The 22,621-nt window shown below is 35.7% G+C and overlaps 3 protein-coding genes across 3 annotated transcripts; all 3 read left to right on the top strand.

The window, feature by feature from the left end:
* The first annotated feature begins 15,858 nt into the window (after nucleotides 1-15,858).
* LOC138191147 (uncharacterized) lies at nucleotides 15,859-17,847 on the top strand. Its single transcript, XM_069137147.1, has 3 exons — nucleotides 15,859-16,255; nucleotides 16,355-16,906; nucleotides 17,108-17,847. The coding sequence occupies exons 1-3, from the start codon at nucleotides 15,859-15,861 to the stop codon at nucleotides 17,845-17,847; spliced, it is 1,689 nt and encodes a 562-aa protein (XP_068993248.1).
* Nucleotides 17,848-17,994: 147 nt separating this feature from the next.
* LOC124221707 (uncharacterized) lies at nucleotides 17,995-18,651 on the top strand. Its single transcript, XM_046631946.1, has one exon. It carries the CDS (start codon nucleotides 17,995-17,997, stop codon nucleotides 18,649-18,651), a length of 657 nt encoding a protein of 218 aa, XP_046487902.1.
* Nucleotides 18,652-18,714: 63 nt separating this feature from the next.
* Nucleotides 18,715-21,147, top strand: LOC124221704 (uncharacterized). Its single transcript, XM_046631940.1, has 2 exons — nucleotides 18,715-19,200; nucleotides 19,723-21,147. Exons 1-2 carry the CDS (start codon nucleotides 18,715-18,717, stop codon nucleotides 21,145-21,147), a joined length of 1,911 nt encoding a protein of 636 aa, XP_046487896.1.
* Nucleotides 21,148-22,621: the final 1,474 nt, after the last annotated feature.

Below are 22,621 nucleotides of genomic sequence, written 5' to 3'. Positions count from 1 at the left end.
GTTATTCAACATGCTTTGAATATAGAACAAACAAATGAATTGTTTATAACAACGCTTGGATGAAATCGACAGTCACGGAAAAGCTAGCGAATTAACCGGACGTGTTGAGATCATCGCGCTTTCTATAATGAACAATCCACAAATTGGAAATCCTACATCCTCTCCGCCTTTCCGAGGCTTCACCCCTACATATATATATATTAGGGTGGTCCTCATTTGGGGTGTTGATGAATTTCGACAAGTGCGCCCCCTATACACGTTCGAAATAAATGAACAAAAAATGTGTGCGAAAACGGAGCGCTGTAGTCCAATTAGAAGACGTGCCTCTAAGCTTGTTTTGTTTTTCATTTGAATAACATGAGATTTTTAGACTACTTCAATCTTTATGTTTTAAAAAATTCTTTTTTCACATAAATCTGTTGTTCATGGGTACAACTACGCGTATATTTTTCCACAAGTCGTTATTACAACCTTTACGCCCCCCATCCCCCTGATATTATACACGACGGCAAATTGATCAACGTGAGAATACCTCTTTTTAGCCGCTTGGTGCTTGACAGTATTTCACCAATTAAAAGGCAGTCTTATTTACGTCATAAGTTTGTAAAAAAAAATAATTGCACATGTGGGAAAAAATATGTATTTCAATTAGTGTATTTAAAAACACATCGTTTATACTTTATACTTTTTTAAAAAGTAATAATTAAAATTAAAATGTTTTGATCGCCGTTCGTTTTTCTGGATCGGAAAAGATTTTACGATATTCCGAGATCCATGAACAACAGATTTATGTGGAAAAAGAATTTTTTGCGTTCATAGGGACAACTCAAAAACATAATGACTGAAGTAGTCTAAAAATCCCATGTTATTCAAATGAAAAACAAAACGAGCTTATAGGCACGTCTTCTAATTGGACTACAGCGCTCCGTTTTCGCACACATTTTTTTAAATTTGTTTCAAACGTGTCTAGGGGGCGCACTTATCGGAATTCGTCAACACCCCAAATAAGGACCACCCTAATATATATTATATTTATATATATTTATATATATTTATATCATACATTAATATAATAGAAAATGAATGGCGGTAATTGGGGTAAATAATTAAATGAAATAAAAAATGATCCATTTAGAAAAATTATTTTTTTCAAATTGAAGAATAATTAATTTTCAGAAATTAAAAATATGAAATTGAATAAATGATAATTTATCTATCTGTATGTTTTCTCTTGATCTCATAATTAGTTCTAATTCATTGTATGAATGTTCCAAATTTTAATTCATGAAGTAAATTAAATGCCATTTTTCTAATGAATAACATTTTTATTTTAAATAATATGTGAGCAGATAATTAAAAAATTCATAGGATTTTATAATAATTACATGTGATTTCAAAAAATTTAAATCATGTAAAGAAATTTTTTTTTAAAAATTTCTCTTTTTTTAAAAGTAAATTAAAAATTATAATATATATATATATATATATATATATATATATACACACTCACACATATACATATATATTTATATTACACAATAATGAAATGGAATATAAATGGAGGTAATTAGGTTGAATAATTTGGTAAAATGAAAAATGATTTATTTGAATGAATTATTTTTTTCAAATTATATAATAATAAATTTTTTAAAATTAGAAATATGAAATTAAATGAATAATAATTCATCTATCTGTTTGTTTTCTTCCAGTTTCATGATAAGTTCTAATCCATTGTAGAAATGTTCCAAATTACAATTCATAAAGTAAATTAAATGGCATTCTTCTAATGAATAATTTTTTTATTTCAATTAATATGTAATCAGATAATTAAAAAATGTATAGAATTTTTTTAATAATTATATATAATTTTAAATAATTTAACTAATGTAAATATAATTTCTTTTCAAAATTTCTCTTTTTTCAAAAGCGAATGAAAAATTTAAATATTTATATACATTAATATTATACGATAATATTATACATTAATATTATACATTAATATCATACATTAATATTATACATTATTATTATACATTAATATTATACATCAATATGATGGAGTAAAAATGGAGGTAATCAAGTTGAATAATTGAATAAATTAAAAAATGATTTATTCAGATGAATTATTCTTCTCAAATTGAACAATAATTGATTTATGAAAATTAAAAATATGAAATTAAATAAATATTAATCTACCTATCTGTATGTTTTCTTCAAATTTCATAATTAGTTCTAATTCATTGTCATGTTCCAAAATACAATTTATGAAGTGAATTAAATGGCATTTTTCTAATGAATAATATTTTTATTATGATTAATATTTGAGCAGATTATCAGAAAATATATAGGATTTTTCTAATAATCATATCAAATTTAAAAAAATTTAAATAAAGTAAAAGAAATTTTTTTGTGAAAATTTCTCTGTTTTCAAACGTAAATTGAAAAATTTAAATATATATATATATATATACACACACACATATATATGTATGTCTATTTAGATGTATTTATATTGTACATAAATATAATGGAATATAAACGGAGGTAATTAGGTCAAATAATTCAATAAAATGAAAAATGATTCATTTAAATGAATTATTTTTCTTAAATTGAAGATTATTAATTTTTGAAAATTAAAAATATGGAATTGAATCAATAATCATTTATCTATCTGTATGTTTTCTACAAACTTTATAATAAGTTCTAATCTATTGTATGAACGTTCCAAATCACAATTCGTGAAGTGAATTGAATGGAATTTTTCTAATGGATCATATTTTCATTTTAATTAATATGTGAGCAGATAATTCAAAAATACATAGGATTTTTCTAATGATTATATATAATTTTAGAAAATTTAAATATGTTGAAAAATTTTTTTTTTTTTCAAATTTCTTATCTTTCAAAAGTAGATTGAAAATTATGATATATATGTATATATACACACACACACATATATATGTTTATATATACAGGGTGTCCCTAAATTGAGGGACACGGACCAGCCAGCGTGATACCTGACTGAAATGCAACCGAGAATTTCTTTACCGGAAGCTCGTCCGACGCATAGTTTTTGAATTATAAGCGATAGCGTTAGGCCAATCAGAGTGCACCATTTCATCTGGATTTGCCGCCACGGAAATTGCTGTTTTGTTCGCTGGGTGAATTATTATTATTCGGTTACAAATTAAATATCGGCACCTCCCCTCACTCGCTGTTGTACCCCTTCTCGAGCGCTGACCTCGGTATTGTTGCCGCGGCACACGCTGCCGGCCGCACACCCACGGACGCACACTCGTGTGTGTGAAAATAAGCGAATGCCCAGCTACACAATACTACGAAACACACATCTACGAGTGAAAATAAAAATAAATCTCCAAATAAATCAGCGGATTTGAGATTTAATGTTATAAAACACTGCCAATCATCGATGTATGCATAAAACTAGAGATTTTAGATGATTGATATGCCGTTAGGGTTCATAATTAGTCATTCAATCAATCTGAATTATGCTTTCCGAACATTTTTTGTGTCTTTGCAACATAACTTTTCCACTAGTTTGAAATTCATCATTGACATCCGATTTTTCAATAATGCGAGGGAACAACAACTCGCTGAAATGACGTGTCAATAGGTTTGTAAATCACTTACGATTCACCTGAGTTAACACAAAATAACTGAATAAATGAGAATTCACTGACTCACTAAAAATGATAACTGAAATCCGGAGAATTATTTGAGATTTAACTGAATTAGGAAGAGTTGTAATAAGTCAAGTTACTTTGAATAACTTTAGATTCGTGCCAAAATTTTATGTTTAGAGAGAAAAATCATTAAATTCAGATGAAAAAGTAATTTTAAATCAAGAAGAAGAAAATTTCCAAATACCTGGATTCAAATGAAGCAATTTCAATTTAATAAATCTATCCGAATTTGAGGAAAAATAATTATTATTATTTGGACCAGAAAAATGAAGTCGAATTACATGAATAAATTCAATTAATTCAACTCAAAAAAATATGGTGTCATTCAAATTCCCAGTTATTTCCTCGTCGATTCAATGTGGGTCTGGAGCCGCTTGTTTACTCACACGAACGATGCAATACAGTATAGATGTATGTGATTTAAGTATCAATCACTCAAAATTTATCAAACTTAAAAATATTTTGAATAAGACTATGAATTATCGAAATATCTCTTCTGATATTAAGACTACACGCAGAAATGTACCAAATTGATTAATTTTTACAATTGAATCGAGCCGTGTCTGATTATTTTGTTGAAATCGATTAATCGATACATCGATTATTCTCAGATAAGTGGCCATCACTAGCATTGATCTCAACAATTCCAACGTTACTTGCCACTCCAGACCCACATTGAATCGACGAGGAAATAACTGGGAATTTGAAAGACACCAAATTTTTTTGAGTTGAATTAATTGAATTTATTCATGTAGTTCGACTTCATTTTTCTATTCCAAATAATAATAATTATTTTTCTTCAAATTCGGATAGATTTATTAAATTGAAATTGCTCCATTTGAATTCAGGTATTTGGGAATTTCCTTCTTCTTGATTTAAAATTACTTTTTTATTTGAATTTAATTATTTTTCTCTCTAAACATAAAATTTTGGCACGAATCTAAAGTTATTCAAAGTAACTTGACTTATTACAACTCTTCCTAATTCAGTTAAATCTCAAATAATTCTCCAGATTTCAGTTATCATTTTTAGTGAGTCAGTGAATTCTCATTTATTCAGTTATTTTGTGTTAACTCAGGTGAATCGTAAGTGATTTACAAACCTATTGACACGTCATTTCAGCGAGTTGTTGTTCCCTCGCATTATTGAAAAATCGGATGTCAATGATGAATTTCAAACTAGTGGAAAAGTTATGTTGCAAAGACACAAAAAATGTTCGGAAAGCATAATTCAGATTGATTGAATGACTAATTATGAACCCTAACGGCATATCAATCATCTAAAATCTCTAGTTTTATGCATACATCGATGATTGGCAGTGTTTTATAACATTAAATCTCAAATCCGCTGATTTGTTTGGAGATTTATTTTTATTTTCACTCGTAGATGTGTGTTTCGTAGTATTGTGTAGCTGGGCATTCGCTTATTTTCACACACACGAGTGTGCGTCCGTGGGTGTGCGGCCGGCAGCGTGTGCCGCGGCAACAATACCGAGGTCAGCGCTCGAGAAGGGGTACAACAGCGAGTGAGGGGAGGTGCCGATATTTAATTTGTAACCGAATCATAATAATTCACCCAGACGAACAAAACAGCAATTTCCGTGGCGGCAAATCGAGATGAAATGGTGCACTCTGATTGGCCTAACGCTATCGCTTATAATTCAAAAACTATGCGTCGGACGAGCTTCCGGTAAAGAAATTCTCGGTTGCATTTCAGTCAGGTATCACGCTCGCTGGTCCGTGTCCCTCAATTTAAGGACACCCTGTATATATTTATATATATATATTTATAATATACATTAATATAATAGAATATAAATAGAGGTAATCAAGTCAAATGATTTTATGTAATAAAAAAAGATTCATTCAAATAAATCATTTTTCTCAAATTAAAGAATAATTCATTTTTAAAAATCAAAAATATGAAATTGAATAAATAATAATTCATCTATCTGTATGTTTTCTTCCAATTTCATAATAAGTTCTAATCCCTTGTATAAATGTTCCAAATTACAATTCATGAAGTAAATTAAATGGCATTTTCCTATTGAATAATATTTTCATTGTAAGTAATTTGTGAGCAGATAATTAAAAAAAATATAGGATTTTTCTAATAATTACATCTAATTTAAAAAAATATTAATCATGTAAAAAAAAATTTTTTTTCCAAAATTTCTCTTTTTTTACTAGTAAATTGATAATTTTAATATATATATATATACAGGGTGTCCCTAAATCGCCTCCCACGGACTAGCCAGCATGGTACCTCATTAAAATCAAACGGAGAATTTCTTTTCCGGAAGCTCGTCCGACGCATAGTTTTCAAATTATAAGCGATAGCGCTAGGCCAATCAGAGTGCACCATTTCATCTAGATTTGCCGCCACGGAAATTGCTGTTTTGTTCGACTGGGTGAATTATTATTATTCGTTTACGAATTAAATATCGGCACCTCCCCTCTCTCGCTGCTGTACCCCTTCTCGGGCGCTGACCTCGGTATTGTTGCCGCGGCACACGCTGCCGGCCGCACATCTATGGGCGCACAGTTGTGTGTGTAAACAGAAGCGCATCCTCAAGCATAAGGGGTACAGCAGCGAGAGAGGGGAGGTGCCGATATTTAATTCGTAAACGAATAATAATAATTCACCCAGACGAACAAAACAGCAATTTCCGTGGCGGCAAATCTAGATGAAATGGTGCACTCTGATTGGCCTAGCGCTGTCGCTTATAATTCAAAAACTATGCGTCGGACGAGCTTCCGGAAAAGAAATTCTCGGTTGGATTTTAACGAGGTATCATGCTGGCTAGTCCGTGGAAGGCAATTTAGGGACACCCTGTATATATATACACACACACCTATATACATATATTTATATATATTTATATTATACATTAACATTATAGAATATAAATGTAGGTGATTAAGTTGAATAATTTGATAGAATAAAAAATGATTTATTTAAATGAATTATTTTTCTTCGATTAAAGAATAATTAATTTTTTGAAATTAAAAATATGAAATTAAATGAATAATAATTCAGCTATCTGTATGTTTTCTTCAAATATCGTAATAAGTTCTAATTCATTGTATGAATGTTCCAAATCACAATTCATAAAGTGAATTCAATGGCATTTTTGTAATGAAGAATATTTTTATTTTAATTAATATGCGAGCAGATGATTAAAAAATATATAAAATTTTTTTAATGATTCTATATAATTTTGAAAAATTTAACTGATGTACTAAAAATTTTCAGTTTAAAAATTTCTTTTTTTTTAAAAGTCAATCAAAAATTATAATATATGTATATATATATGTCGGAGAATGGCCAGATATCACTCGTGAACTTTGTGTCTTGCGTGTAGGACGCATGTTGAACCACCTTTTATTCTTTTACAAGATAAAAACGGAACTTAACTTATTGAACAAAGCTTTTTAAAAATTCAACGTTTATAACAAGATCCAAATTGCTCAATGTTTATTCTGTTATTGATCTTTGCCGTAGTTTCTCTGGAGACCGAATAGAAGAAAGCGGTGATAATCCTCCTCGTTATTCATTTCATTATCCTTGACACGGCTAATCCTGACAATCACACGTCCTCGTGTGCTGTAATACAAAAATTAGAAGATATTTAGACCGTTCGGCCAACCTGATCATATTACCATTCCAAAAATCACGATGTGCTTTAACAAATCCATAAGTTATAATAAATTCCGTACTAAATAACAAGTCCGGTGACAAACTGTTGACAACACCCCATTTCATAGAAATCATCTTCTTTCCACAAGAGCAAGAACTACAATCTTCTCAAAAGACTTGCATTCCTCTCATGAGACTTATATTTTTATCCAAATATGTAATTTCCACACACATTGCCAATTATCAATTGGGCTTCACATATGTGACCGTATGACAACGTCAAGCCGTCCATACATCAACATTTCCACACACAGTCGCCTCATGCGACAGCACCACACCATTAGCCGTTACATTGCGCCATCTCCGCTCACCGAAATGAGTAAGGTTTTTTTTTTTGACTTGCAACTAATAAGCGTAATGAATGTGTGCACTAGGATCAAGCTCAAACCAAAGGGAATGACAATCATTTCCTACTCCAATATTCTGATGAATTTCTTATAACAGGTGCGCCAACAAGGATGTCACAGGTTATTAATCCAAAAATAACACATTTAAATTTGTAATTTAATACCTTGAATACTCAATGACTCTTCAGAAGATTTATCAAAATCAATATCCAATTCTGAAGGTACAGAACAGTCAGGCATTGCTCGAAGACGGTCATGAGCGTATTTGTACGTTCGATTACAATTTAAAGATTTTAAAATGTACCGATCTCCGTCTAACACTTCAATAACACGAAATGGCCCTTTAAATTTTGAATTCAATTTTGTTTGATTTCTTTCGTGATTTTCAATTAAAACATAATCCCCAACAGAAAATTTTAAAAATTTTGCCTTTCGGGCATCAAATCGCGATTTTTCAATTTGCGAGTTGATCTCAATCATATTGGCTGCTCGCTCTCTGATTTCCGATAAGTCAATTTCTTTTTCACAATCAGTAATCGGTAACAGATTCAACGGTCTAGCTACGCGACCAATCATCAATTCCAGAGGAGTAGCTTTAGTCACACTACTGACGGAACAATTCAGTGCCAGTTGAATATCTCCAAGAGAATCCTGCCAAGATCTATTATTATCAACCTCAACAGAAGTGAGCATATTTTTAAGTGTACTCATAACACGTTCGACTTGACCATTGCCTCGACTAGTACCAGTAGCAATCAAATGAAGATTAATGCAATGGAAAGCACAAAAATCACGAAAATTTTTGTTTGCAAAACATCTCTCCTGATCAGCAATCACACGAACCGGTGCTCCAAATAATGTGACGATTGATTTTAAAGCTTTTATAGCACTTACAGCATCAATAGAAAAAGTATGGTAAAGAAAAACAAACTTAGTAAAGGCATCAATAAACACGAAAACATATTCTTTAATATTACTTTTGCCACTAAGCTTTCCAGTAACATCAATATGAAGAGTATGCCAAGGAATACTCTTTGGGATTGGATGTAATTCAGCTTGAATTTTACCAGAAGTAGATTTGGAAATTCGGCAAGTAATGCAATTTTCAACAAATTTTCGGACATATTTGGACATATTAGAAAACCAATAATGTTGGTAAGCCTTCTCTAAAGTTTTATGCCATCCCAAATGAATAATCGATTCATGAACATGATTTATTATAGACCACTGAAAAGCTTTAGGGATTATTGGTAAAATACGAGTGTCATTATTTCGCTGTATTTTTCTGAACAAAATTCCAGATTTAAGTTCGTATGTATTAGAAACATTTGAATCAAGCTCATCGTTTTCTAATTTAGAAATAAGATCACGAATTTCGGCATCCTTCTGCTGCTCCGCTTGTAACCAACCGTGAGAAATTTTTGAAAAATTTATACGTTTTTGCTCAACAGTTTCAACATTCAGTTTGTCATTCTCAGGTAAAGGATTTCGAGAAAAGAAATCTGCATGTGATAGATTTTTTCCTTCTCGATAAACAATATCAAAGTCGAATGACTGTAAAAATGCCCACCATCTATAAACTCTTGGGGATAAGTCAAGTTTTGCACGAGATGCCTTGAGAGAATTACAATCTGTAACTACTGTAAATTTTCTACCATGTAAATAATGCCGAAAATGCCTAATAGCATTCACAACAGCAAGTGTTTCCAATTCATACGAATGATATCGCGACTCTATTTCTGTAGTTCTTTTGCTAAAATAAGCTACAACATGGGCCTTTCCACCAACTTTTTGGATGAAAATTGCACCGTAACCAACTGAGCTAGCATCTGTATGTAATTCTATAGTAAAATTTGGATCAAAAATCATTAAAAGAGGAGAACTCGTCAGGTGAGAAACAATTTTTGTTCGAATTTCCTCAAATTCAGGTTTCCAATCAATCCTACCCTTTCCATTAGTAAGTTTATACAAAGGACAAACAAGTTTCGAAAACCCTTTTATAAATTGCCGAAAATACGAGGCAAGTCCAATAAATTGTCTAAGTTGAGTAACAGTTTGAGGAGGCGGGAGTGCAGTCAACGCGATAACCTTGCGAGGATTTGGTCGAATTTCTCCTGCCGAAACTTGATAACCAAGAAATTCTATTTTCGTTTTCAAAAATGAACATTTCTTTAGATTGACTGAAAATCCAGCTTTAGTCAAAGCCCCTAAAACAACTTCTAATTTTCGAATACCCTCAATAATTGTTTCTGATGGGATGAGAATATCATCCATATAACAAATAATAGACGTATTCACTAGATCTCCCAAAGCTTTGTTAATTGCTCGCTGAAAAACAGAAGGTGCATTTTTCAAACCAAAAGGCATTGCTAAATATTCGTACTGCCCGTCAGGAGTAACAAAAGCAGTCCGTTCAATAGAATCTGGGTGAATAGGAATTTGGTGAAAACCGCTAGCCATATCAAGAGATGTCAAATAATGAGCACCTCCTAGTCTATCTATCTGATCAGCAATAAGCGGTAACGGATATTTATCAGCCACCGTATTATTGTTAAGCTCCCGATAATCAACACACATTCGATCAGAACCATCTTTTTTTTTAACTAAAATAATGGGACTAGCAAAAGGAGAACAACTGGGTCTGATGACATTCTCCTCTTGTAATTCCTTGATTTTATCTCGCACTATTTGACGTTCAACAGTCGAAAGACGATAAGGTCGTCTTTGCACGGTTCGGTTAGGATCTAGCAAACGAATTTCAAGTTGTCCAGTCGTTACTCTAGATTTAGGTGTTCCTATGACGAAAGTTGAACGAAATTTGTTTAAAACATCAACCAAGAGACGTTTGTCAAGTTCAGAAACGTCTGTTTTTATTTCGTCAAAATTAAATGAATGATAGTCTACTTCACAAACATTAACCCTCGGAATTCTTTTTAGAACTAAACTGTCAACTGTCATTTCTATTGAATAACCAAGAGATAATATTTCTCTTCCAACAAGAATTTCAGTACTAAGAAAATCATCATGAATCACATGAAATAAAATTTCCAGGCAATGATCATTTATAGTCACTTGTGCCAAGATTTGAGTGACACTTTGAATACTGGAAGGACCGATACCGGAAAGAATGACTACAAAGTTCTGACGTTTTCCTGAAAATTTTTTAGCAATGCTTTCTTTAATCAGAGAGCATTCAGCACCGGAATCAAAACAAAATGAAAACTTCTCACCGGAATGTAGTAACTCGCCAAAAGTCGGTTGAATAGAACACGAATTAACACGACGCTCCATTTGACCTTGAGCAAGGGTATTTTGTCCAGATCCAGAAGACTTCTTGCAGCTTGTAGAAACATGTCCAACTTCTCCACATTTGAAGCACGTCACAGAAGATTTCACAGCGGTGGAGGGTATTTTCTTTGAAAGATTTCCAAAGTTGTCCGGGATGGTGCTCAATGAACGACTTCGACACTCCGATATTTTGTGTCCAAATTTTCCACAGTGAAAGCATTTTAATGAAGATACATAAGTTCTCAATCGTTTGGAATCGAACGATGAGCCCTCTCTGGCTTGAGAAAAAGGAAAAGCTCTTTTTCGGTAATCAACTGCCATAAGTTCTTGTTGTAACTTCGTTCGAGAACTTATTTCCGTAGTAAGAGCCAAACGTTTTAAACGTGGATCCAACTGAGCCACATGAGAAAGAACAATCGAAACAGCAATTTCTTCGGAATTCATCAGTTGTAGTCGTGGAACAAGAACACTTAAAACTCGACTAGAATATGCAGCGATATTTTCATCTCCATTTGGCTGTCCAGAATATAACGAAAGTAACGTCGCCGCGGGAGTTTCAATAATTTCATATCGCGCGAGAAAAATGTTTTTAAATTGTTCCCAAGTCATTCCGTTAAAGCTGATTTGAGGAAACCAAGATGCAGCTGATCCTTTCATAGCTTTACTCAACGCATTTACTAACTTGCTCCCTTGAAGTTCCTGTTCTTGCATACACAAGCTAGCTGTCGAGCACCAAGCTTGTGCATTGATATTTTGCTCATCCGGATTGAATAACGGAAAAGTAACTTCATGATGAGAATCAGCAGTTGGACTTTGCATTTTTCGAATTAACTCCATCATATTTTTATTTTGATTCTCAAACAAAATTTGCCAACGATCTTCCGAAGTATCAGAATTGCGTTGAGGAGTCTCGGACGGTAATTCTGAAATGGATGGTTCCGCGTCCCTTCGGTATCCCACTTCTGATGTCGGAGAATGGCCAGATATCACTCGTGAACTTTGTGTCTTGCGTGTGGGACGCATGTTGAACCACCTTTTATTCTTTTACAAGATAAAAACGGAACTTAACTTATTGAACAAAGCTTTTTAAAAATTCAACGTTTATAACAAGATCCAAATTGCTCAATGTTTATTCTGTTATTGATCTTTGCCGTAGTTTCTCTGGAGACCGAATAGAAGAAAGCGGTGATAATCCTCCTCGTTATTCATTTCATTATCCTTGACATATATATACATTATATTATACATGAATATTATACATCAATATAATAGAATATAAATGCAGGTGATCAAGTTAAATAATTTGATACAATAAAAAATGATAAATTTGAATATATTATTTTTCTTGAATCAAAGAATAATTAATTTTTGGAAAATAAAAATATGAAATTAAATAAATAATCATTTATCTATCCGTATGTTTTCTTTTAATTTCATAATGAGTTCGAATCCATTGTAAATATGTTCCAAATTACAATTCATAAAGTAAATTACATGGCATTTTTTTAATAAATAACATTTTTATTTCTATTAATATGTGAGCAGATGATAAGAAAATATATAGGATTTTTTTGATAATTATATACAATTTTAAAAAATTTGACGAATGTAAAAAAAATTTTTTTTTCAAGATTTTCCTTTTTGTAAAAGTAAATTAAAAATCATCATATATATATATACGTTAGTAAAAATATATATACATATATATATATATATATATATATATATATACATATATTAGGGTAGGCCAAAAAAAATTAGTATTTTTTTTTTTACTTCATACTCTGAAAATCGGTTTCTAGATACCTCTAGAGAATTCCCACCAAATATGAGCTCTTAATTTTGATAACAAGGTCCTGCGCTTCACAATTTTGCATTTTTTCCTGAGTATTAGAAACAAAAATTCATATCTCTTTGACAACTGTTCGTTAAAAAATATCTCTCCTCATATCCTTGTAGGAAATCGAACGCTCTACGAAAAAGGTTTCCCACAATTTTTTCGTAAACCTTACCGTTCAAAAGATATCCAAGCTTAAAATTTGATTATTTTGAGAGAAATTTCTGTTTTGCTTATGAATTTTTTAACTCGCTTACAAAAAATTTTGATGAATTGCACAACTCATAGTTTTGTAGGAAATTAACTGCTCTACAAAAATGGTGTCCCATGATTTGTCGATCAAGTTAAGCGTACAAAAGATATTTATCGTCAAACTTTAATGCATACTAATTTTAACAGTTTTTGATGAACAATTCGAAAAATTCCAATTCAATTTATAAGTTTCATGAAAATTCATTCCAATGTGAGTTCCTAAGGTAAGAGAAATGTTTCAAACTATTTTTCTTTCATCTTCTTAGTTCTATATATTATATATTCTATATATTATATAGAACTAAAAAAATAAAAGAAAAATAGTATAAAAATATATATTAAAAATTAAAAATTAAAAAATATATATTATATACAACTAAAAAAATCGAAGAAAAATAGTTTCAAACATTTCTCTCTCCTTAGGAACTCACATTGGAATAAATTTTCATGAAACTTATGAATTAAATTGAAATTTTTTGAATTATTTATCAACAACTGTTAAAATTAGTGTGCATTGAAATTTGACGATAAATATCTTTCAAACGCTTAACTTAATCGACAAATCATAAGACACCATTTTTGTAGAGCAGTTAATTTCCTACAAAACTACGAGTTGTGCAATTCATCAAAATTTTTTGTAAGCGAGTTAAAAAATTCATAAGCAAAACAGAAAATTCTCTTAAAATAATCAAACTTCAAGCTTTGATATCTTTTAAACCGTGAGGTTTACGAAAAAATTGTGGGAGACCTTTTTTGTAGAGCGTTCGATTTCCTACAAGAATGTGAGAAGAGATATTTTTTAACGAACAGTTGTCAAAGAGATGTGAATTTTTGTCTCTAATACTCAGGAAAAAATGCAAAATTGTGAAGCGGAAGACCTTGTTATCAAAATTAAGAGCTCATATTTGGTGAGAATTCTTTAGAGGTATCTAGCAACCGATTTCCAGAGTATAAAGTGAAAAAAAAAATACTCATTTTTTTTGGCCCACCCTAATATATATATACACATTAATATTATACATGAACATTATACATTGATATAATAGAATATAAATGGAAGGAATCAAGTTAAATAATTCAATAAAACAAAGAATGATTAATTTAAATGAATTGTTTTTCTTGAATTAGAGAATAGTTAATTTTTAAAAATTGAAAATATGAAATTGAATAAGTCATCATTTATCTATCTGTATATTTTCTTCGAATTTCATGATGAGTTCTAATCCATTGCATAAATGTTCCAAATTACAATTCATAAAGTAAATTAAATGGCATTTCTCTAGTAAATAACATTTTTATTTTAATTAATATGTAAGCGGATAATTAAAAAATATATAGGATTTTTTTAATAATTATATGTAATTTCGAAAAATGTACTAAATGTGAGAAAAGTTTTTTTTTCATAAGTTTTTCTTTTTTTAAAAGTAAATTAACAATTTCAATATACATATATATATGTATATATATTAGGCTGATTAAAAAAAAACCGCTAATTTTTTTTTTCAAAATCCTCACATTAAAACTTCCGAGAAGGTGTGAAAAGACGCCTGTAAAAAGCAGAGCCCTTAATATTATTATTCAGAGGTCGCGCATCGGGAATTTCTATTTCCCGTTTAAATAACACAGGAATAAATTTTTCTAAATTTTGCAATTTCGAATTTTTGCAACGGCTTATTGAATTAGCGGGCCAAAGCATATTTTTGTAGGAAATTTGACGCTCTACAAAAAAGGCCTCACAAAGTTTTCGATAGTCACACTCCTTCAAAAGTTATTCGAGGTCAAAGTTGAACTTACAAAAAAATTCAATGTTTTTTTTTGTTTTTCGATGATACTATGAATCTTTTCTCATTATTTTTTTTAAAATGTAAATTAAAAATTTCAATATATATATGTACATTAATATTATACAATAATATTATACATCAATAATATACATTAATATTATACATTAATATTACACATTATTATTGTTTCGGCAAGGTATCGAATAGTTAAATGTGTGTCTCGCGACACTCAAAATCGTCCTTGCACATGTACGCACACTCGCGTGCAATGTTTACTTGCCGTCTCTGCGTCAAATCTCGCCGCTTGCCCGTGTCGCGACTCAAAACCCATCAGCTGTATCTCATGTATTGTCTACTATCTCGAAATCATGTATGTGTATAATCTATGTGTTCTCTCGCTCTGTAAAATCTTCACTCTCTGTAACGTTCTCTTGCGATCCGGTTTGTATCGCCTCATCGAAACCAATAAAAATCTCAATTATCGGTATTCATTATCTCTCGCCATCTCAACATCACTTTCGTTTCATTCACACTCGTTCTCATCACTAATTCGCGGATCCCACGTCGATGATCCATATCTTTTTGCCACCTCTCTAAACATTTTTTGGTTCTTCGCAAATCGAGTCTAATCTTTCGAATCGTTGCGACTTACGGGAAAACGAATTAGCTAGTGAGTGGAACGGAACTATCGCGTGTGCATCAAGTTGCGAAAGTTCACGTAATCAAAGTGAACAATCTCGTTATCGGTGAAAACCATCAACAAAAATCAGTCGCGTCCGTTAAATTCAAACGTGCGGTATCCTCTGTAGTGACCGTGACTAAGATCTGAGCGTCAACAACACCGATCTCTCGAAGTGTGAATCGCGTCGCGCTACTATCAGTGTGTTTGTGTCTCGTTCGTGAAAACTCAGTTCGTCGCGTGAGTTTAAATCCTCTCGTACATCAACATGTCGATCGAAGAACATATCGAACGTCAAAACGACTACATTTGGCGCATCTCTCGTGCCGTCGACAACCTGCGCAAGCTCGGCGAGGCAAAAATCACTTACGGGCGGGTGAAGTCGCGGCTTAATGCCTTAAATTCAAGTTGGAATAAGTTCCAAGAGAATCACGAAAAGATCAGCGAGATCAAGTTAGCAGCAAAAGGTGATCAACTCGACGCGATCAAAAAGCTTTCTTACTTGGCGAAAGATTATTACGGGCTGTGTGAAGAGCACTTCTTGAGTGGCGAAGGGGTGATGCTTCATCTTCTCGAATCGCTAAAGCCTGCGCCTGCAGCAACCGTGCAAGCCGCTGCAGCTCCTCAAGACGCACCAGCAGGAGGATCATCAAAACGGTTACCGCGTATCGAACTGCCCACTTTCGCGGGCAGCTACTCAGATTGAAAGTCTTTACACGACCTCTTCACATCAATCGTTCGCGAAAATTCGCAACTCTCGGAAGTGGAAAAACTACACTACCTAAAAACAAGTCTTACCGATGAACCGTCACAACTCATTAAAAACATCGCTCTTACCGCTGAAAACTTCCCTCGAGCCTGGGAAACTCTCGTCTCACGGTACGAAAACAAGAGACTTTTGACGGATTCTCATCTCGCGACACTTTTCGCGATTCCTCGTGTCACGAAAAAGTCGTCATCAGAACTGAAGAGCTTGCACAGCAACACTTGCGAAGCTCTTGGCGCACTCGAACTTCTCGATGGTCCCGAGAAATTAGGGGATCACATCATCGTGCACATGACGATTCGCAAGCTCGACCCAGCATCTCTCGAAGAGTGGGAGAAAAGTGTTAGCGAGAAACTCGAGCCCCCCACGTTTGCAGAGCTCAAGGCGTTTCTCATCGGTCGCATCCACACCCTCGAAGCCGTGGAGCAGGCTCATGCTCATAATCAAATCGCGACGTCGAAACCGCACTCATCGCAAGGAAGGTCAAATCTTCAGACGACAAGGTCACATACAGCGCAATCAAAGGAACAGTCGTGTGCTTGTTGCAAAGGCAACCACTAAATCGCGTTCTGTTCGACCTTTCGCGACAAATCTCTGGATCAAAGAAGGGAAGTGGTTTCTGCGAAAAAGCTTTGCTTCAATTGTCTCGGTCTACATCAGCAGAAGGACTGTCGATCCAACAAAACGTGTTGCGTGTGCAACGGTCGACATCATTCCTTGCTGCATCGAAACTCTTTCTCAATCTCGATAGCTGCTAACAGCGGCACATCTCAAGGACAGGCTGCAGTAGCGCAACCTGCAGTGCAGAACGCACCAATTTCGGATAGCGCCTCTCAGGTGAGCAACCACTCAGCTCAGCCTACAATGATCAAGCGCTCTCCAGTTCTTCTCGCCACAGTGCAATTAATCGCCTCGAATCCGGAGACTGGAGAAAGAATCATCGCTAGCGCTCTAATCGATCAAGGATCCGAAAGTTTATTCGTCACGGAGTCGCTAGCGCAACAATTGCGACTACGTCGGCATCAAGCAACGATACCGATCATTGGCGTCGGAGCTCATCAATCGGCAGTGACTCGCGGCATCGCGACATTGCAACTCCAATCTCGTGCTCACACCTCGTTCTCGTGTCAGGTGGAGGCACTCGTGCTTCCACGACTCACATCGTATCTACCCTCATTTCGACTTCTCGTCGAAGACTGGCCTCATCTACGAGGACTCAACCTCGCGGATCCAAGCTTTGCACATCCCAGTCAAATCGACGTAATTCTCGGAGCTGACATCTACAGCAACATCATTGGTCAAGGAGTTCGAAGAGGAGCACCAGGAACACCAATCGCGCAAGAAACTCAGTTCCGTTGGGTCCTCTTCGGCTGCGTTTCAGCGGAAGCAGCAAGCCCCTCGTATGGCGCAGTCCAAGGCTTCCAATGCTCCCTCGATCATGAACTGCTCGATCTCGTGCAGCAGTTTTGGAAGCAGGAAGAAGTGTCGTAACCTTTGGCACTAACTTCCGAAAAAGAGCGTTGTGAGCAACACTTTCGCGAAACGGTTTCTCGAACTGCGTCCGGTCGTTACGTAGTTCGGCTGCCGCTCAAGGACAATTCGGTAGAGCTCGGCAACTCGCGGAATCCCGCGCATCAAATGCTCCTTCGTTTGGAGAAACGGTTCGGTAGCGACGCGAAACTCAAGGAGGCTTACTCGAGCTTCCTTCGTGAATATCGTGAACTCGGGCACATGCGTCGCGCTATCAATACACCTGAAGACAATTCCCGCGTGTTTTATCTTTCCCATCACGGTGTAGTTCGCGACAGCAGTTCAACAATAAAGTTGCGTGTCGTGTTCAACGGGTCTCAAAGAACCAACATCGGACTCTCTATCAATGACAATCTTCTCGTCGGTCCAAAAGTGCAAACCGACCTCGCGGACGTTCTCTTACGCTGGCGACAATATCCAGTCGCGTTCTCATCAGACATCGTCAAGATGTACCGACAAATTTTGGTCCACAATGATGACCAAGATTTTCAGCGAATCCTCTGGAGAGAAGAACCAGAGCTACCGATTGAAGAATATCAACTGACTACGGTAACGTATGGTCTTGCAAGCGCTCCATATCTCGCGATCCGTGTTCTTCATCAACTCGTTCAGGACGAAGGTAAGCAGTATCCCTTTGCGAGCCACGTCATTCTCGAGAACACGTACGTCGACGACATCCTCTCAGGAGCAGAGGACGTTGATCAAGGTCGCGAGAAAATCAACGAACTCAATCAATTGCTGAAGGCGGGCGGCTTTGAACTCTAAAAGTGGACTTCAAGCCACCCAGAAACTCTCGTTGACATTTCTCGAAACCATCAAGAGATCGCGATGCATCTGAATCTCGATCAAAGTCCATTCTTTCGGGCTCTCGGTCTTGCGTGGAGACCAGACATCGACGCGTTCGCGTTCACTCCGCAAATTCATCATACTCGGGACAATTTCACGAAACGAAAAGTTCTCTCACAAACCGCGCAGCTCTTTGATCCTCTCGGATGGCTCTCGCCGATCACGATCAGAGCCAAAATCTTTATGCAAGAATTGCGGGCACTCGGTTTCGACTGGGACGAGCCGCTCTCAGCTTCATTGTCCTCGCGATGGATCGAGTTTCTACAAGATCTTCAAGGCATCTCAGCTATCACCATCCCACGATGGATCGGGTCAAGTTCAGCATCTCTCGGGATAGAGATCCACGGTTTCGCGGACGCCTCTCAAAGTGCATTAGGCGCAGTGATCTACGCGCGAACGTATATCAACACTCACGAAGTGCGCGTTTCACTAGTGTGCGCGAAAACTCAAGTAGCGCCGCTAAAGAAGGTGACAATTCCTCGTCTCGAACTCTGTGCTGCGAATCTTCTCGTCCGGTTGATGTGTCATGTGGAGAAGACTCTTAATTTCGAAAACACCCCGGTTTATCTGCGGACGGATTCCACAGTCGCGCTCGCGTGGATCAAAAGCCACCGATCGCGGTGGAAAGAATTCGTTCGTAATCGCGTAACGGAAATCCAAGAGTTCGCGCGCGCTCGTTGGTATCCCATCTCGGGTTTTGAAAACCCCGCTGATCTTGCGTCTCGTGGTGCATCTCCGGAGCAACTCCATAAATCAGAACTTTGGACCTTCGGACCATCCTGGCTCTCGAAGCCTTCTGTCAATTGGCCATCCTTATCTCCGCGACCGGAAGAAAACATTCATCTCGAGGAAAGAAAAGGGCTGTCGACGCACATCGCAACTGCTAAGCCGCTACAAATCTGATATCTCGTCGATCGCTACTCAAAACTATCGACTCTCCTCAAAGTCACATCATTGTGTAAACGCGCAGCAAATCGGTTCCTCGCGAAGACGACATCGAATCGCGTAAACACGTCTATCACTGTCGGACCGATCTCTACTCTCGAATTGAGCGACGCCCAACTGTTTTGGACCAAGGTGACCCAGCAGGCGTACTTTGCAGAAGAAATTCGCCAAATCGAGACAAGCTCAAGTCTCACTCGAAGTCATCCACTATCGCGACTCACGCCGTTTATCGATTCGAACGGATTCCTCAGAGTCGGTGGTCGACTGAATCACTCATTGCTTTCGTATGACGAAAAGCACCCGTTCATCTTGCCTCACGAATCATCGTTCTCCACATTGATCATCGATCATCATCATCGGTTGACGCTCCACGGAGGTCCGCAACTCACTCTCGCTACAATCCGACAGCGGTACTGGATCCTGGGAGGAAGAGTACCGATCCGCATGTTCATACATCGTTGCGTTCCTTGTGCGCGTCATCGCACCACCCTCAGCAGCCAACAGATGGGCCAACTCCCTCAGTCTCGAGTCACGCAATCAAGGCCGTTTCTTCACTCTGGCGTTGACTACGCTGGTCCATTCTCGATTCGAGCCTCCCGCGGAAGAGAAGCGAAATCATGCAAGGGATATATCGTTATCTTCATCTGCTTCACGACCTCGGCTGTGCATCTCGAGCTACTTTCGGACTACACGACGGAGGCATTCATCGCGGCGTACAAACGCTTCACATCTCGACGAGGAATTTGTGCCTCAATCGCAAGCGATTGTGGAACGAATCTCGTCGGCGCAGACTCAGAACTTCGCCGTCTTCTCGCTGCATCGTCAAAGGAGTTCGCAGAAATAGCAAACATCCTCGCATCACACGGAACCCAGTGGCGGTTCAATCCTCCCTCCGCGCCTCATTTCGGTGGAAAATGGGAAGCCGGAGTGAAATCAGTCAAATTTCACCTCAAACGAGTCATCGGAGAAGCTACTCAAACGTTCGAGCAATTCGCGACGTTCCTCACGCAAGTAGAAGCCACGCTTAATTCTCGACCTCTTTGCGCTATTTCGGACGATCCACGGGATTCAAGTGCCTTGACTCCAGGACACTTTCTCGTCGGCTCAGCATTGAACACAATTCCTGAGCCGTCACTCATCGAGGTGCCAGTTCAACAGCTATCGCATTGGCAACACTCGCGTCAAATGCTGGAGCATTTTTGGAAACGGTGGAGTACGGAGTATCTTCAGTCCTTCCAAAACCTCTCGAAATGGCAGACTCATCACGGAAACATCAAAATCGGATCCATCGTTCTCGTAAAAAACGAAAATCTACCTTCATCTGTGTGGCCCCTCGCGAAAGTGATCGAAGTGCATCCGAGAACCGACGGTCTTGTTCGCGTTGTGACCGTTAAAACGAAATCCTCTGTGTTAAAACGTCCAATCGTAAAATTGTGTGTGCTTCCAGTGTCCTCTCAAGACAATTATTGACTCTAAGAATAAATAACGCACGGCGGGCGGCATAATCTAATTTCGCGATCGTTACCGATAGCGAAGCGGGCGGTATGTTTCGGCAAGGTATCGAATAGTTAAATGTGTGTCTCGCGACACTCAAAATCGTCCTCGCACATATACGCACACTCGCGTGCAATGTTTACTTGCCGTCTCTGCGTCAAATCTCGCCGCTTGCCCGTGTCGCGACTCAAAACCCATCAGCTGTATCTCATGTATTGTCTACTATCTCGAAATCATGTATGTGTATAATCTATGTGTTCTCTCGCTCTGTAAACTCTTCACTCTCTGTAACGTTCTCTTGCGATCCGGTTTGTATCGCCTCATCGAAACCAATAAAAATCTCAATTATCGGTATTCATTATCTCTCTTCATCTCAACAACACTTTCGTTTCAATAACATTCGTTCTCATCACTAATTCGCGGATCCCACGTCGATGATCCATATCTTTTTGCCACCTCTCTGGACAATTATTATACATTTATATTATACGTTGGGATAATAGAGTAAAAACGGAGGTAATTAAGATAACAATTGAATGTCATGAAAAATTGATTAATTTAGATAAATCATTTTTCTCAAATTGAAGAATGAATGATTTTTAAAAATTAAATATATGACATTGTATAAATAATCATTTATCTATCCGTATGTTTTCTTTGAATTATGTAATAAGTTCTAATCCATCGTATAAATGTTCCAATTTACAATTCATAAAGTAAATCGAATGGCATTTCTCTAATGAATAATATTTTTATTTTAATTGATATGTGAGCAGATAATTGAGAAATATATGGGATTTTTTCAATAATTACATATAATTTAAAAAAATTTAACGAATGTATAAATGATTTTTTTTCAGAATTTCCCTTTTTTCGAAAGTGAATTAGAAATTATAATGTATATTTATACATTAATATTATACATTAATATTATACATTGATATTACACATGAATATAATAGAATATGAATGGAGGTAAATGACTTAAATAATTTATCAAACAAAAAATGATTAACTCGAATAAATCATTTTTCTCAAATTGAGAAATGACTGATTTTTGAAAATTAAAAATATGTGATTAATAAATGGTCATTCATCTTCCTGAATGTTTTCTTTAAATTTCATGAAAAGTTTTAATCCATTGTATAAATGTTCCAAATCACAATTCATAATGTGAATTGAATGGCATTTTTCTAATGATTGATATTTTTATCTTAATTAATATCTGAGCAGATAATCAAAAAATGTATAGGATGTTTTTAATGATTATATATAATTTTAAAAAATTTAACTACTGTGAAAAAATTTTTTTTTTTCAAATTTCACTTTTTTTGAAAGTAAATTAAAAATTATAATATATGTATTGTGACGTGGATTTTTCCCGCTCCTCGGTCACTTGGAGAAAATGACCGAGAACTCACCGCGTGCACAATAATTTGGCGTCCACGAT

The sequence above is a fragment of the Neodiprion pinetum genome, chromosome 6 (genome assembly GCF_021155775.2).
Source record: "Neodiprion pinetum isolate iyNeoPine1 chromosome 6, iyNeoPine1.2, whole genome shotgun sequence".
In the NCBI taxonomy this organism is placed as follows: domain Eukaryota; kingdom Metazoa; phylum Arthropoda; class Insecta; order Hymenoptera; family Diprionidae; genus Neodiprion; species Neodiprion pinetum.
This window is presented reverse-complemented; position numbering and strand designations above follow the sequence as displayed.

Coding starts and splice junctions, on each gene's coding strand:
- LOC138191147 (XM_069137147.1), top strand. CDS start 15,859: ATGTCGATCGAAGAACATATCGAACGTCAAAACGACTACATTTGGCGC. Junction 16,256..16,354: donor ATCATCAAAACGGTTACCGC/GTATCGAACTGC, acceptor AACTCTCGGAAG/TGGAAAAACTACACTACCTA. Junction 16,907..17,107: donor GTCGTGTGCTTGTTGCAAAG/GCAACCACTAAA, acceptor CAATCTCGATAG/CTGCTAACAGCGGCACATCT.
- LOC124221707 (XM_046631946.1), top strand. CDS start 17,995: ATGCTCCTTCGTTTGGAGAAACGGTTCGGTAGCGACGCGAAACTCAAG.
- LOC124221704 (XM_046631940.1), top strand. CDS start 18,715: ATGCATCTGAATCTCGATCAAAGTCCATTCTTTCGGGCTCTCGGTCTT. Junction 19,201..19,722: donor AAGTAGCGCCGCTAAAGAAG/GTGACAATTCCT, acceptor TTCCTCGCGAAG/ACGACATCGAATCGCGTAAA.